The 16,323-nt window shown below is 44.0% G+C and overlaps 2 protein-coding genes across 5 annotated transcripts; both read right to left on the bottom strand.

Moving 5' to 3' along the window:
• Positions 1-15: 15 nt before the first annotated feature.
• gkup (glucuronokinase with putative uridyl pyrophosphorylase) lies at positions 16-9,030 on the bottom strand. The gene is made up of 23 exons (XM_056612018.1): positions 8,874-9,030; positions 8,337-8,443; positions 8,195-8,239; positions 7,958-8,111; positions 7,676-7,747; positions 7,486-7,574; positions 7,063-7,219; positions 6,770-6,847; positions 6,541-6,632; positions 6,240-6,345; positions 4,567-4,646; positions 4,260-4,328; positions 4,056-4,116; positions 3,931-3,947; positions 3,778-3,835; positions 3,565-3,657; positions 2,640-2,700; positions 2,338-2,451; positions 2,060-2,117; positions 1,868-1,936; positions 1,271-1,334; positions 858-929; positions 16-276 (listed from the first exon to the last, which is right to left on the bottom strand). Exons 1-23 carry the CDS (start codon positions 8,928-8,930, stop codon positions 175-177), a joined length of 1,875 nt encoding a protein of 624 aa, XP_056467993.1. The 5' UTR covers positions 8,931-9,030; the 3' UTR covers positions 16-174.
• Positions 9,031-10,785: 1,755 nt separating this feature from the next.
• usf1 (upstream transcription factor 1) lies at positions 10,786-15,347 on the bottom strand. 4 transcript variants are annotated; one of them, XM_056612027.1, is made up of 11 exons: positions 15,227-15,324; positions 14,826-14,882; positions 14,667-14,716; positions 14,041-14,144; positions 13,328-13,441; positions 12,483-12,633; positions 12,233-12,320; positions 12,077-12,135; positions 11,873-11,973; positions 11,583-11,711; positions 10,786-11,495 (listed from the first exon to the last, which is right to left on the bottom strand). In XM_056612027.1, exons 2-11 carry the CDS (start codon positions 14,831-14,833, stop codon positions 11,406-11,408), a joined length of 894 nt encoding a protein of 297 aa, XP_056468002.1. In that variant the 5' UTR covers positions 14,834-14,882; positions 15,227-15,324; the 3' UTR covers positions 10,786-11,405. The 4 variants fall into 4 exon arrangements, with proteins under 4 accessions (XP_056468002.1, XP_056467999.1, XP_056468000.1 ...); XM_056612024.1 differs by having other exon boundaries at positions 10,787-11,495; positions 14,041-14,153; positions 15,227-15,347; XM_056612025.1 differs by having other exon boundaries at positions 10,787-11,495; positions 11,879-11,973; positions 14,041-14,153; positions 15,227-15,323.
• Between the last annotated feature and the right edge of the window lie 976 nt (positions 15,348-16,323).

Below are 16,323 nucleotides of genomic sequence, written 5' to 3' on the forward strand. Positions count from 1 at the left end.
AAAAAAACACAACACTCATTAGAAGTCCCTTTAATTTCTTTACAAATGGGATACAATTATGTGGTGAAATTACAAATAACATTTGCTAAAATGCAATAGTTGTAGGCTATGATAAGACATTTGTGAAGATAAACAATTAAAATAAATAAGTTATGTGTTGTGAAGTCTGTCCTGTCACGGGACACGGGGGAGGTCATGGTGGCTGACAGATGGATTGTGTGGCACTATGACACAGAATACGAACCCTGCCTCCTGAAAAGCTTGCCTCATCTCCACCTAGTGGAAAAAGCATGGAAAAGCAACAGGCCGTTAATGACTGGACTGAAGTACAATTTTATGAATGGCTGTGACACCTGAATAAAAAAAATACACCTGGTTGTCTTTGTACCCGAATAGGGCAAACTTTTGTACTACTAGCTATGTGACATATTGAAGAGCTGAAATGGACAGAGAATATCTGTTCTTATCTAGAGCCAGAATATCCTTTCACAGACTGCGTACCCCAACCAGGATGAATATAGATGACCAAAATACATTTCATTTGAAATAGAAATTTGTGATGTACTTCAAAGCTACATTTGTACTGGACAAAGTGCCAAAGCTAAGGTCTTTTCTAGGTAGTGTACAATTTATTATCAATATCCTACTCTGCTATCAGAGAACTAATTGAAATACCCCAAAAGGGCCTTTCTTCCAGACGAGATGACCATGCCTAAATTGTAATGAATGAATATCTCCCCTCAAAGTGTTACATGAAGAAAATGATGTTCACTCTAGACGATGAACCTCTTCTAGAGTATCAGGCTGTGGAGGTCCCTTCCCTGTTGTAGAGAATGAGCTGGTTCAGTGAGTCTTACCATTCTCTGCTGGTCCACACTCAGGCCCAGCACTGCTCCGCCGCTGCCCGGCAGCTTGGCCGCAGCGCCAAACTGGGTGACGGCAGATACCAGTACGTTACTATGGGAATGCACCCTGATAACATCCTCCTCAGTATCATCACATTTGGTATTGTATTCTAATGTACATCGTAGAGGTTGTACTGAGATGGTTAGGATAGCATAGATGGTAGATGGAGAGTAGAAACGTGTTATCCCATGATGTCGTGGTTGGATGCCTTTATATTGTTTCATAGGCACACTTTATTTCTAAACACACAGTGCTCAAACTAATAGCGGTAAATACAATCATTGGCAGTAACTAATTCAGATTGCACTTCGATGTAAATTAATTGAAACATTTCTCGAGGAATCTCGAAAAGGGGAAGCTGTACCTGTTTGGCTAGCTGCACCATCCTCAGGTTTCCTGGACCCAGACACTCATCGGTATAGACAGACCTGCGTGGAGAAGTGGGCCATTATATTGGTATGATCCACCAGCAGAACCAGTTCAGGCCCTGTTTACACTTATGTTTTGAGTCTCACTTTAAAGTGCGATTTGAAAAACGGTTGTGAGATTGCAAAGAGAGATGGTGCTCCATTCTAACTGGGCGGGAACGGTTGACCAGAGATGTAGACGACCGTGGTGAGGGCCTACTCCGGTGGTGATGTACCTTACACTCAATGTCAATTTTACAAGGGATAGGTTCTCGTCTAGACAAGTGGTCAAGTAACGTGCGTAGCTACTATGGCTCCTGGTCGCTAATCGATATAATGCAAGGGGGGTGTCATATCTCACGTCTCTAAATGCTCTCCGACTGGGCGCTGCTTGGGGTTATTTGGACCACTTATGTTAAAGCCTGGGCCATGTGGCATTACGGCGACATAGGCAGAAATAAAACTTGATAAAATGGTTGTAGAATCCATATTATACACTTATGTAAACAGGGCCATGGTAAAGCAGTCATCAGCCACTTGGAGGAAGAGTTCACCTGCGGAGCTCAAAGTTGCGGTCCATCAGCTGAGCCAACAGGGGCCAGTCCTTCCCCTCCAGAGCGGCCCTGTGGGGAGAGTAGGGGGGAGAGTTGGCCTCTACTATGAGGTCAAGGGGATGATGATACGATGGCTAGGAGCATTCAACACGGTACTATAAAGAGGGAACTGACAAACAATTTGGAACAAACCTGGCTTCATCGGTGAGCTGAGCGAAAGACCTCATGGCCTCCACCACCAGAGGCTCCCCTGCATCCAAAACAAATGGGTTTTTTTAAACTACGGTCACAAGACCCAACCTGTACGGTTGGGGCAAAATGATCATCCTGGCAAATCTAAATTCACCGTTTCCTTGTTTCAAGTAGTAACGACATGCTGTCCCATGATATGAGGCTAAAAGCAGTCCTAGTAGATAAAGACCTGCTTTCCCATGAGGGGACACATGATGGAGGGGGGGAGGGGCTCCTACCGCTGAGCCAGCGCTGCCGCACGTTGCTGTGGATGCGTCCCGAGTCACTGGGGTCGCTCAGGTAGGCCAGCCAGAACGTGGGAAGATCGCTCATGTCCATGGGGATGTATTCTCCTGCACACACACACACACACACACACACACACACACACACACACACACACACACACACACACACACACACACACACACACACACACACACACACACACACACACACACACACACACACACACACACATTGGCCTGTGCACTTGAGAAGAATGTTTCAGGCGGGATGAAGCCAGACAGTCCATACATACCATAGCCTCGTTCCTCCATGAGTTGCTTGCTGAAGTCCATGTAGACCAAGCCTTCATACACCTAGGAGGACGTGTGCCGGATGGGTGAGACTCAACGTGAGTGTGCTCTGATTCCTATGTTACCCTGTCCTACAGCTGCCCAGTTATTCTTGCTCTAAACCAGGGTGTGCAACACTGTTTTTATTCACTGTCTTTCTAATGGTCAACTAGTGCTGGCCAAGTTTTTGTTCACTAATACCTACGAATTTAAAGATCCCATCTTCAGTTCCATGATTGGTCGAAAAATATGAATCGAAAGAAAGTGGAACACCCCGTTGACAAAGATCTGAGCTCGTCTCAAATCCGACTTTAGATATTAATCTGAAATCTGATTGGTCCGACCTTAGATATTAATCTGGAGTCTAATTGGTCAGACCTTAGACATTAATCGGGAGTATGATTGGTCCGACCTTAGATACAAATCTGGAGTCTGATTGGTCAGACCCTAGATATTAATCTGGAGTCTGATTGGTCAGACTTTAGATATTAATCTGGAGTCTGATTGGTCCGATTTTAGATATTAATCTGGAGTCTCATTGGTCAGACCATAGATATTAATCTGAGGTCTGATTGGTCAGACTTTAGATATTAATCTGGAGACTGATTGGTCAGATTTTAGATATTTATCTGGAGACTGATTGGTCAGATTTTAGATATTTATCTGGAGTCTCATTGGTCAGACCGTAGATATTAATCTGAGGTCTGATTGGTCAGACTTTAGATATTAATCTGGAGACTGATTGGTCAGATTTTAGATATTTATCTGGAGACTGATTGGTCAGATTTTAGATATTTATCTGGAGTCTCATTGGTCAGACCGTAGATATTAATCTGAGGTCTGATTGGTCAGACTGGGGGCATGAGGACAGTCCTACGTGGTACAGACCTGCACCACGCGGTCCTGGAGGCCGGCCGTGATGGAGAGCTCGTCTGTCTCCACGTTGAGGATGAAGTTGGCTCTGACGGGCTTGGGGAGGTCCTGCAGGTCCAGATCAGAAGAAGAAGGCAAGGTTTCCAAAGGCTCTCTCTTCCATGTATTTAGAGCAAAGTTAGTCAGTCGAAAACAGAAGGCTTGGTTGCCATTTAAAGTTTTTCTTACACCCTCTGTGATGTTGTAGAATTTCATAAGACACTTCAGGGTTGCTGAGACGATTGCACTGCACAGTAATGAAACAAAACAAAAAATGACATTTGAGACATTGACCAATCCAATCTCTAGATCTTCCATGGTTTGACCAACGTAGCGTCTTACCTACTGCCGGCGAGGCCCTTTGGGATAAGAGAAAGAGTAACAGAGATGTAAACCTTGACATCTGATGAATACAATGCTGTACTAGTAAACCATTAGTTGAAATGAAAAGAATAATAGGTCCTCACCACTTGTCGAGGAATGTTTGTGTCATATTTCAGTGTGAAGTTCTGCTTTGTCAAAGCAATACTACCAGGGAACCAAAGAACAAATGTTAATGATGGGAACACAATCATTAATTATTGAACAGAGGGTTTAAAATTGGATAATTAAGTAGCATGGTCCAAACATTTCTTATGGCTGAACGTTGGATGTGGAAGGCCGTTCCTCACCCATCGTTGGAGCAGAACTGATAAAACTTCTTGCAGGTGGCCTGCAGCAGACGCAGCCCACCTAGGTATCTAGGAGATGAAGCGTGTGCAGGTTAGTGGGACCTGCTGCCGGACCAACACCATCGGTGGGGTGTTTAGGACGCACACCAGAAGAAAAGCAAGAAACACACATAATGTAATATTTGTATCTAGTCTTACTTTTCTCCTCCCGTTTGGTGTGCAGATAAAGTGTATTATCTAAGATTTAGATGAGGACATTGTAACTTGTGTGAACAATGTGGCATCCTGTACAGTGTTTAGTACAAACCCTTCCTTTCTGCTGATGCAGAACAGATCTTGCAGGCTTCCAAACTCTGTCGGGTCATTAAGAGGATGAGGGAGCAGAACCTACAAAACAGACCTACCATTAGCCAGCGCCTTCGGAATAATGTCTGTCAGTCAGTCAGTCAGTCAGTCAGTCAGTCAGTCAGTCAGTCAGTCTGACTGTCAGTCTGACTGTCTGACTGTCTGACTGTCTGTCTGTCTGCCTGCCTGTGGTTCTAGGTGCCGGCTACTGGTTTTATTTTTGATAGTCAGGACCATGTTCAAAAGCTGGCAGTGATGACCCTCTGGAAGATGGGTAGGTCAAAGTCGAGCAGAGCAGGTAGCTAACTACTACCCAGTTGAATTAATCATTGGTAGTCGCTCTATATGTAAGAGGCCCTGCTTTGTGTACCTGTGATACGTGTTTATTTTTAAGTAACCTTCAGTGCTTCTAACTTGTGAACTGCTACCAAGTTATTATTTTTGTATTACAGTTTTTCTCAGTCGCTTTGGTACATTTCTCAGATCAGAATGGAAATTTGCAAAACAGTAAGTGCATTTCTCAAAAAAAATCTTACAAATAGCAAAACACCATGGATTTCATGCAAAAGCAAGTCTCTTGCTCAAAATCCTTAGTTTGTTTCTCAAAAGTAAATATCTGTGTCAATGAACATGTCAGTGCCATCAAAATGACAAGTCCTTTTGTCATTGTGTACGGATAAGACAGTCAAATTGCTTAGTCATGTTGTCAATATAACAGTGTACTCTGGAGGGATGTTCTGATGTAAACCATGGCTAAAGTTTTGAGGACAATTATTGTAAATTGTAAGTATGTGGGAGATTGATTGCAAGAGACTGGACAAGATTCACATTTACGCTTTGACTGTTTGTACTGTAATTTGTTGACAGACCATGTCATTGCTAGAAATGTGAACATAGGAAAATCTCCTTAGGGTAAACTGTACATGCATTGCTGAAGGAATTACAGTGCAGTCATCCTACACCTCCTGACGTTCCTGTCTGTTGGGCCACAAATTCTCAGACAATGTAACATTGTGTTGTGCTCCAGCTATATATAAACTTGCCAGTTCACGGTTCAGGAGATGCACCTTTGAGCTATTCCAGTAAACTGGTTGATCGTTGGTTGATCTAACAATTCACACATTTCCCTTCTTTAGAGAAAGTCAAGATTCACCTGTCAGATTTAGAAAAAAAGTCAATGGAAATGTACAGAAATATGCTTGACATATTATGACAACTTGTTCATCCATTTTGCATGTAAAGACTTATGCATGTAAAGACCCATTACAATACATTTTGATCAACATGACATAAGCAATTGATAATGTAGGAAAGAGCAGAGAATTGTACATAATCATTTGCATGAATGTACCAAAGCATTTGCAACTTGTTCAATGAAATCAGAAACTGCTTTTTTGATGTGCACAAACGACACAATGATGTGAAGATTGAACAGGTAGTTTTGAGAATTTCAATTCTGATCTGAGAAATGTACCAAAGCGACTGAGAAAAACTGTAATGTGTTATTAAAATGTGTGTGTGTGTGTGTGCGTGTCTCTGTCTGTCTGTTTGTGCACGTGTGCGCATGTTTGTGCACGTGTGCGCATGTTTGTGCTTGTGTGCGTGCGTGCGTGCGTGCGTGCGTGCGTTGTATACCAGAGTCTCGCTCTCCACCAGAGTAACCTCAGCCCAGAAGTTGGAGATGCTCATGGCAATTGTTTTCCCATTGAAACCATCAGAGGGGTTGCCCATAAGGCCCACCCTGTCCAGAAGAACAGAAAATAATCCATACCTTATCAACAACTAATAAAAAGAAGATGTTCTCTTTCTACAATATGATTTTTGATTGACTGACTCTTGTTTCAAATCTATATCTTAATTCATACATCAAATACTTGTTCTTTGCTCTATCCCCAGACACCATCGGGGGCCCATCAAGACACTAATATATTTTTACCTTGCATATGATCTGCGTATGATGGGTCTAGCCGGCTGGTCCACTTGCTTGGCTGAGTAATGTGTGAGCCACTTGGTATAGTCTGAGAGTCCCTAAGACACCAGGAGGACAGACCATAGAATAAAAAGACATGAGGAAACATGGATACATCCAGAATGGAACATATTTGAACAATATCAACAAGTTCTTCTGATGTATAATAATAATAAATAAATGGGAAGGGACTGACCACTTGTCCAATGAGCTGGAAGCCAGTGGGGAGCTTCATCCCAAAAACAGGGAGCTGCTTCTCGTTGATAAGCCACTCCTGCAGAGGCACGCATCAAGTCAGTAAACACCCATCTGAAATTGGCTTTCCTATGAAGTATAGCAGCCAACGAGGTATGATTATCAATCTAAAATAAGCTGTTCTACCAGGTTATCAATACAAAGTAATGAAATACAAACAGTCCTGAAATGTGGGAAACAAACTGTAAACTTTTGCACCAAAAGATAAAAAACAGAATAGGTGATCATACAAACCCAGAAATGTCCAAAGCTCCGGTCTTGGGCTTGTGGGTTCAGACTGAGGAACTCAGAGAGGTAGCACAAAGAGCTCCCCTGGAGGCAGTAGAAGACCACGCTGGCTAGTTCGGAGTCCGTGAGCTCTTCTTCTGGCTTCTCCAGGAACCGGTTTATCCTTACAGACACACAATAACCATCATTCCACTTTCATGAGGGCCACTTCCCAATGTGCTTCTTGGTGGGAAACACAGCTTTCACAATTAAAATAATAGAGATACGTGTACAAGACAAAAAAAAACTTTAATTGAAATATGAATGGTTTTTAATTCCGTCACATGCTCCCATCAGAAACAGAAAGTACATCATTGAAGGAGTGCTTTGGGACATCGAGTTGGGGGTGTCCAAGCAGACCCCCGTCTGAGTTATGGGTACGGTGCTCACCTGTGAGTGTCCGGGCACACCTCCACGATGCCCCTTGAGCTGGCCTTCTCTCCCTCCTCCAACTCATAGTATATGGCCAGCTCTCCAGGCTACAAACACCCACACCCAAACACACACAAATTATAATTTGTTTATCAAAATCACCCTAATCTCTGTTTTGCAGTAAGTACAATAAATGTGTAAAGTCTACCTTGGACCTGAAGAAGCGGATAACTTGAGCAATATCAAAGTTCTGATCTGCACAGAGCATGTCTCCAGCAATCTGCGCACAGAAAACACAACTTCATCGAGGGATCATATATTGTGTTGTTATGAAACGCTTAATGAACCCAGTGGCAATCCTAATAATAAATATTATATAATCAGACCATTTAAGGTCTGCATTCGTGGAATATAGAACTTGTTCAGATGAAAAATGTGCCTGCAGAATGAGGGATGGTGAAAAAGAGAGAGAGAGAGGCCGCCTCCGTACCACCATGATGTCGTCCTGCAGCCTGCGACTGCGTATGGCGAGCTGCAGGTCAGCCACGGCGCCCAGCCGGTCGTCCAGCGTCGTGCTGCCGTCGTTGATCACGTTCTCCACTGGGAAGTCGTTGGCTGTGGCCCAGCGCTCAAAGTGCTTATACCTTCATCATACAAACACCAGCCTCTCAGGTAAGGATCAGTGCAGCAGTGATACAAGGGAACCAAACTAATTATTTGCACTCACTTGTCCGCATTGGTGACCAGATAGACTTCAGTGAACAGTTGCCGTCTAGAAGAATGGAGGACAGATCAGTTGTCTCAGAGCTCTTCCCGAAGGTTCCAGAGATGGTGCATGTGTTCTGTGGCTAACTGATAGTTTAACTCACGTGTTGACGGTCTCCCACCAAAAGTCCAAGACCTTCTTTCCTCCTATCCCAGGGAGCAGGGCCTTTGGGACCCCGGCCAGGTGCCCATACAGCCCCGTGGCGTCATACTGATCCGGGCAGGCAGGTTAATGATTAACTGGGATGTCATAACAAGGGCATTACATTGCAAAGGCTCTTCGTCGAAATCCATTGAAATTTGATCACTTTCTAATATCTATAACTATCACAAATAACCTATTTGTTAATACATTGCATGGATGCCATCGTTGTATATAAGGGGGTGCATTTCGTACACTTTCACATTATTGTCTAAAGTCAGTCTATAAAGTTGTATTGGCTGAGCCTTTGTGCCAGGCTCTTCACTTGTATGTAAACCTCCGTTATGCACTGAACGTTAAGTTTGAATGGTATATTGGGATACCAGATGGTCTAACTGCCATATAGCTAATCTTCAGTGCACAAACATACTTTGTACTTTATACCCATTCACATTATTCGCATTTTGCAATAGCTGAAGTCACTTCTACATTCATTTACCTTTATTTGTGTCTCTAAAAGGGTGCCATGCCCAGCCACTAGAAGTATACAAATCATCGGCGAAGCTTGCTTGTCTGTCAGATCGAGATGAAGCTCAGTTGAGGTTCTGTTGACGGAGGTAAGATCCTTCAGGTCTTAAAGGGGAAGTACCGGATGTGAAGAAAGCTGGTTGGCATCGTCTTAAAGGGGGAGTACCGGTGTTGCACCGAATTCTGCGACCCACCCAAAAGTCTGACCCCAGGGGGCGCTGTTGCACATTTTCTGCAGCATGCACGTTTGCATTATAACAAACCTAATGGAGCGTCCTGAGAAGTCGCGACTCTCTTTCAATGGTCCATTTGAGTGGACTGAGCAGTCGCGACTCTCAATAGTCCATTGGAGCGGACGGAGATGTCGCGTCTCTCTGTAGGTGGCGACGTAGTAAAAGCTGCTTGACGTTTTGAACTACACACTTTTAACGTGACGCAGCTACGCCACCTACAGAGTTTGTTATGTACGATCATTCAAAAACACCATGTTATCTCGATTTTTGATCGAGGGAACCGGATCCGCGGAGGCGGGACTAATGCCGCGTTTCCACTGCAGGGTGCGGTACGGTTCGGTTCGCAAAGGTGCGGTACGGATTGCGTTTCCACCGCCAAAAGTGGGCGTGACCCGGACTGAGCCATACTCGTTTTGCCCTCGTCTTCAGTACTCCGCCGTTGTGGTACTGAACGCTGACACCTGAAAGGGTGCCGGAAAATTCGAGCTACACACCCCCTCCGTTGATTGGTCGACAGAATCGTCACTTCCGGGCGACGTGGGGATAAAAACAAACAAACAGTAGCCTCGAGGTATTATTCTTTACAATGTGTCGCGTAAAACGCTTGCTTGGGCGAACAAGGAGGTGGAGACGTTCCTCTGCATTCTTGGGGAGGAAGACGTGCAGAGGTAGCTCTTGGTTTAATGTGTCGCGTTCAACTTTTCCATTGTTTTTATTGAGCAGGCTACACTGTGTCGCGCTGCTATGATGTCACAATGTTTACGTAGCTGCCGCGGCGATCGAACAGTGTAGCCTGCTCAATGTAGCCTCCATCAAGCTCGCTCTGCACGTCTTCCTCCCCAAGAATGCAGAGGAACGTCTCCACCTCCTTATTTGCCCGAGCAAGCGTTTTACGCGACATGTTCATTGTAAAGAATAATACCTCGAGGCTACTGTTTGTCTGCTTTTATCCCTACGTCGCCCGGAAGTGACGATTCTGTTGACCAATCAATTTTCCGGCACCCTTTCAGGAGTACTGAAGACGAGGGCAAAACGAGTACCGCTCAGTCCGGGTCACGCCCACTTTTGGCGGTGGAAACACAATCCGTACCGCACCTTTGCGAACCGAACCGTACCGCACCCTGCAGTGGAAACGCGCCATAAATGGCTCTGCCCACTCCTACGACACTAGGACGGTTTTGCCTTTAAAACTTTAGAAGCCTTCGAAGGGGAGAGGATTTTTCCTAGGATGAAGTTACAATTTACGCCTCGAAAAAGGTGGTTAGTAAAGTTTGGATATTAGCAGGTTAGAGATGGTTTAGTTTAGTTGTTAGGTTAGAGATTATTGAATTCAGGAATAAATTGAGATTAATTTATCTCCATGAGTGTCCAATACAAAGCTACAATTCTATAATAAATATTTACGAAATTAAGTGTCGGTGCATGGGAAAATCTTTCCATGTATACCTGTGTTTCTGTTCAGTATTTTCATGAATTCTCAAGTTATTACTGTGTGCATCACATTTGAGAATGAGAACCAATTGGAATAAGAATCCCTTGATAGCAAATTATTCATTCTCTTGATCCCAATGGTACATTCACAATATAGACATAGCAGGGCAAAAACTGCTAAACTGACATACAATTTCAATGTGTTAATATGAAACGGTTTCCAATGAGATGTCGTAGTTTACACAAAACTGTATGTTATTCATTTTTATTTGTATAAAGACATACATAGGCGTCCTACAATGCAATGCTTACAAACACCATTTCATTCAGTTAGTTACATTGTTGCAATGCAATTAATCTAGTCTCCAGCTGGGCTTGGTGATACAAAAGAAGCCAGGTAACTCTTACTTGGATGACATAATTTATCAGTGTCAAACTGAAAATAATAGAAAAAAGGAATTAACCCACAGAGAATAAAACCTTCTGGAGAATTGAGATACAACAAAGACATTTTTTGTACATGAAAATTGTTCATATAAGAGCTTATTAAATGTTGACAAAACCATCGTAGCATATCTGTTGTGGTAGGCATTTAAAAGGCTACAAGATAAACATTTATTATCCATTTTAAAGTGTTTATAATGTGTAGTAGATCCTTTGATTTCATATTTAATGCATAAAAATGTAATTGGGGGTGCATTTCCGTATTTAAAAACTATCCTAGTTTTCGTTCCTTACCCTTTCATGCACACTTGGTCTGTCAAGGTAAATAAACGCATTTTAATATTGATTTGGCCCAAACAGTCCAATATGCCACCACAGCTGTTGGCCCGACAGCTTCACTGGGGGTCAGTGTTGGATGCTCCCACAATGCCGTGCTGCCTCAGAAGGTTCCTCAGGTTCTGGTTCTTGGCCTTCCAGTCCTCCACCTGAAAACAAGCAACAATGCAGAGCATGAACATTACTACTTTACTAGGGTTTACCATCTCTCAAAGCGTGACATAGCTGGCCTGTACCTCCTGCCGTAGGAGCTGGTTGTCCATCTTGAGCCGGTCCAGAGTGCTTATGTCTTCTCTGAGCTTGTCATTGCTCTGTCCTAGCTCCTTGATGTAATCACAGGCTTTGGACAATATTCCCCCTTTACTCTGCAACACAGTACGAGATATCTCCTTATTTAGGCAACCATGATTTTGAGTTCCAAAAGAAGAAAGTGTAAACGTTGGCTAGTGCCCCACCACATGCTTGTGATTGTGGGTCGCTGGATGTTTAGCCCAACATGCAGAGTGAAATATTGGTGATAACTTACGCTCACCTGGCCCGTCTTGGTGTAGTCCACAGTGCAGTCTGGGATGGTCTTTGACAGCTGCACGATCCAGTTATTAATTTTGTCTCTTCGCCTGCGCTCAACTGTAAGGAAGACCACAAAAAGGAGTTATCATGGCCACCATCTACCTGAATATGTACCTAGCCAGAACTGTGGAGGCTCAAGTCTGGAGGAGCAGAGCCTCACCTTCATTGTGCTGTGCGCGTCTTTTTTCATCCCTGGACGCCCGGGGAGCCTCCTGTTTTCTGCAGAACGACAGATATCAGCTCATCAACGTCTCTCACATTCAAAGGTCCACCTATATATAGGCTTATTTGAATTTTGTTAAAGGGTAATTTTTACGCAATGTACGGCTGTGTGCGTGGTGCTAGCGTCCTCTGATTGGCTCCAGTCAAAACCTCCTGGGGTGACATCATCACGTACAGCTGTCCTGTGAACAGTGCACAGGAGGACATGTGTGGAAGATACACGACTGAAGGAATACCTATTCCGTATCGACCGTGCGTTAGATGACAAACGGCTGAGTGAAACAAGGCTCTCTAGCTGGAACGTACACCCAGCTGCTGCTGTTAACGACCACCCCTTTAATCACCTGCAGGTGTGGTCTGACCCAGCAACGTGTCCGACGATTGTACAGTGGTAACCATGGTGCCCGTTGTGGCATCAGCAATGGTGGCAGGATAGTAAGTGTACTGTGTCTCTGTACCGTCTCCTTCAACCCCTTCAGATTGAGAGAACACAGCCTGAAAAGAAAGAGACTTATTTATTAAACCATACAGACATGTTCAGCTGATTACAACATGGTCACCTCTCCATCCTAGTGCTTGCCAAATAATTTGACATTATTGTTTTATTAACATTCACATATTACAGCTAATGACTTCTATATTGTCTATCTATATTCAGAATAGATTGTCTATCGGCTGTATACAGTCTATCCAAATATGTTGCTATTGTCCAGTAAAGATCTATTGATCCACTGTCCTGAGCAACAATGAAGACCGTCCGCCCTCTCTGCGGACCACTTGGTGTGCATGCCGCTGTGTACAGGCCCACGTGGGCGGCCTTTACTTGGTGGTGTCTGTTCAACGTTTGGGAAAGTATGAACTAAACGCAGCTGCAAACAATTATGAAAGTGAATGTTAATTTATAAATATATTATTAGGCCCCGGGAGGGCACTAGCTAGCTTACCATGATATATTGTCTGCAAACACTAAGAGACATCACTTCATTATTAATCGCAGAAGACCAGTGCAATTGCATTTCCATCCGGACATGTTTGTAAGTCAGTGACTCACAAACATACAAACTTATAAACGTATGTCTTGGAATTTAAGCAAAAATAGAGAGACACTCAAATGCAGCGTCTGCTCACTGTATAAATGTAGGTCATTGCATTTGAGCGATGGTAAACCCCTGGGTTCCCTCCGTCCTACCTGTGTGACGGACGGCGTGGCCGCAGGAAAGCCAGTGACCAGGTTGACAGCAGCCCCCCCGTCCGCTTGAGCCTCCAGCTGGCCATCTGACACTTGGATCACTCGGTAGGTCACCTAGGAATCCACGACGACAACAACAACAGTTAGACTGATGGTATACCAGACAGGGTCGTCCTAGTAACCTGGAAGCTGGCCGGCTGTTCTCAGCTGAGGCCTGTTATCCTTTCGACCAGATCAAACCGTGTGTTTGGCCCAGACAGGAGGTCAGCCTATTGCCATGACAAAGCACTGGTCTTCATACGTAGTGGTGTGCCCAAGGCGCTATATCAGAATAGTCTAACACCCCCGGCGCACTTATACCCCGCAGGCTGCCTGAAATCAGTCAAGAATACCATTTAAATGATTACGGGAGTATCTGGAATCTGTAAATATATGGTTTCAGTAAAAGAGGGGGTTTGTAGGAAATGTCCACCAGAAGGACCCTTGCATGGTCGACTCCAGTGGTGCCGGAGGAACCGATAGATGGCAAGCGATTCACATATGCAAGAACACTTGATAATTTAGTCATGTCAAAAGTTTGATGCCTTTCGATCATTATTATGGTGTGCTGTATCAAAGTATTTTTTATTGTATTTAATCTTCCCTCAAATCATTTAATGTGGCATGCTAAATTATTTTCTTTCTTTAACATAAAGGAGAACCATTCTAATTACCTGTCCTCCTGCCCCCTCCGTCTTGAATAGATACTTGATTGGCTGATCGGAGAACGTGGTCGCAGATTGAATAGTGGCGATGGCCGTGTGGTCCTCTGCGGTGGCTGCTGACCCTGACCCACAGAGCGGAGCATCAATAATCCATCAGCATCACACACAGCCAATCAGCATCACATACCGTCCACCATCACACACAGCCAATCAGCATCACACAGAGTCTACTCAGCATCACACAAAGACGAATGAGCGTCACACAGTCCATCAGCATCACACACAGTCCAATCATCACACACTGACCATCATCGCACACTGTCCATCATCACAAACTGTCTCATTAGCATCACACAGTCACATTAGCATCACATACAGTCCCATCATCACACACTTTACCATTAGCATCACAAACAATCCCAGCACCACACACAGTCCATCAGCATCACACGCAGTCCCATAAGCATCACACACAGTCCCAGCCACACACATTGTCCCATTAGCATCATACTGTACCATTAGCATCAGACAGTCCCAGCATCACACACAGACCCAAAAGCATCACACACAGTCCGATCATCAAACACGTCCCATCAGCAGGGAAGTGAACAACATGTTGTGTACATTGGTTTTACCCTCGTCGTTGACGGAAACACTGCCGTCTGGGTCAGGGCTTTTCTGTTGGCTGCAAGCAAACAAAATTACTACAATTGTGCCTACAACTCTATAGTCCAACAAGTGATTAACTGTGAATGGTTTTGGGTTATACTGTAATCAATATTTAATATACGTACCTTTTCATGTCTGCAGTCTTAATAGAGGAGACCACCTTTACTCACTCGAGCGACTGACTGAAAGTTCATTAAGTTGGAAAAGAAAAAGGATGAGGCTTTGGATGAACTTGTAGCCGGTAAGGCGGAGGTAAATGGGTAGTGTTGGTCCTCATGTGAGGACCATCTCCGGTGCATTCAGGAGCATGTCGATGCAAGGCTATTGCTACGGGATCCGATGCTACTCGGCCCAGCGGTTCCTGCAGATGTTCAACAAAGCTATTTTCTTTAGATTAGCTTTACAATGGGTTGGGTTCGGGGTCCAGTCAAAATATATCCATTAAAATAGTTATCGATTTATAGAATATAATCAAAATAAGGAAATTATTGTGAAAAGAGAGTAGAGTGAACAAAGATGTACTCACGGCGCAGTGGTCCCTCCCCCGGTATTTGTCAACAGACCAAAGAACCGCGCATGCGCGGTCGAGCTAACACGGAAGAGCAGAGGTCCTCAGATCCTGGGTCAGTCTTTAGGAAACATGACGTCCATCAGAGCTCTGGGAAGCTGGGTCAGTCTTTATGAAACATGACGTCCACCAGAGCTCCCGGATCCTGGTTCAGTCTTTTTGAAAAGATGACGTCCACTAGAGCTCTCGGATCCTGGGTCAGTTTTTATGAAAAATGACGTTCACCAGATCTCAACCTGCAGCCCCATTTTTACAGTATTAAATTAACTGTTTATTAAAAGGGTCATTTTGAATATAAAACCATTGGCATTTTGAAGGAAGATAACGTGAACGTTATAGCTATCTAGGCCCACTGTAGCACACACAAATAAATAAATAAAATGAAGGAAAATAAAATGGTTATTGTTATTTATCACTAATAAAACTTTGGTTACAGGGTAACAGAAGCGTTTAATTGTGGAAATATATATTTTCTCCACTAGCCTGGGATGAGAACAGGGTGAAGGAAGAAATCACCAACAAGAGCATGAGGTCGTAGGACTTAACCACTGAGTTAAACGGTCTGCTTATCTGAGGACACTATGTCTCAACACTGCAAACTGTTGTTGGAGCCTTTTAGTTCTTTTAGTTATTTTATCTCAATCCAGTTGCATAGTATGGCAATAGGTACACAAACATTGCAAACTTGTCAGTTATGTAAAGTGTGCTAGTTTAGGAACATTTGCAGAGGTATAAACATGGTCATTATGAACTGGGCACAAAGTCTATGCACCTATGTATATGGCACTTGATCTTTGGGGTTGCAAGGGGCCTTTGGCTTTTGTTGTCTGTGCATTGCAGCTCCAATGCATTGCTCAAACTTATCTCAATTAAGTCTGCCAAGATGGGGCCTTGATAGACCCCAGCAACAGTCCATCTTTACCAGGAGGGCCCCTAGCAACAGTCCATCTTTACCAGGAGGGCCCCTAGCTACAGTCTGTCTTTACCAAGAGGGCCCCTAGCTACAGTCTGTCTTTACCAGGAGGGCCCCTAGCTACAGTCTGTCTTTACCAGGA

The sequence above is a fragment of the Gadus chalcogrammus genome, chromosome 16, assembly GCF_026213295.1.
Source record: "Gadus chalcogrammus isolate NIFS_2021 chromosome 16, NIFS_Gcha_1.0, whole genome shotgun sequence".
NCBI lineage: Eukaryota > Metazoa > Chordata > Actinopteri > Gadiformes > Gadidae > Gadus > Gadus chalcogrammus.

Excerpts from the sequence above, each read along its gene's own strand:
- gkup (XM_056612018.1), bottom strand. The coding sequence starts at position 8,930 with ATGATTTGTATACTTCTAGTGGCTGGGCATGGCACCCTTTTAGAGACA. Across the intron at positions 4,647-6,239 it reads TGGTGGAGAGCGAGACTCTG|GTTCTGCTCCCTCATCCTCT; the intron begins GTATACAACGCA and ends TCTGTTTTGTAG. Across the intron at positions 1,335-1,867 it reads CGCAACTTTGAGCTCCGCAG|GTCTGTCTATACCGATGAGT; the intron begins GTGAACTCTTCC and ends TTCTCCACGCAG.
- usf1 (XM_056612024.1), bottom strand. Across the intron at positions 12,634-13,327 it reads CCACGCCGTCCGTCACACAG|GCTGTGTTCTCTCAATCTGA; the intron begins GTAGGACGGAGG and ends CTTTCTTTTCAG. Across the intron at positions 12,136-12,232 it reads CGCACACAGCCGTACATTGC|AAAACAGGAGGCTCCCCGGG; the intron begins GTAAAAATTACC and ends GTCGTTCTGCAG.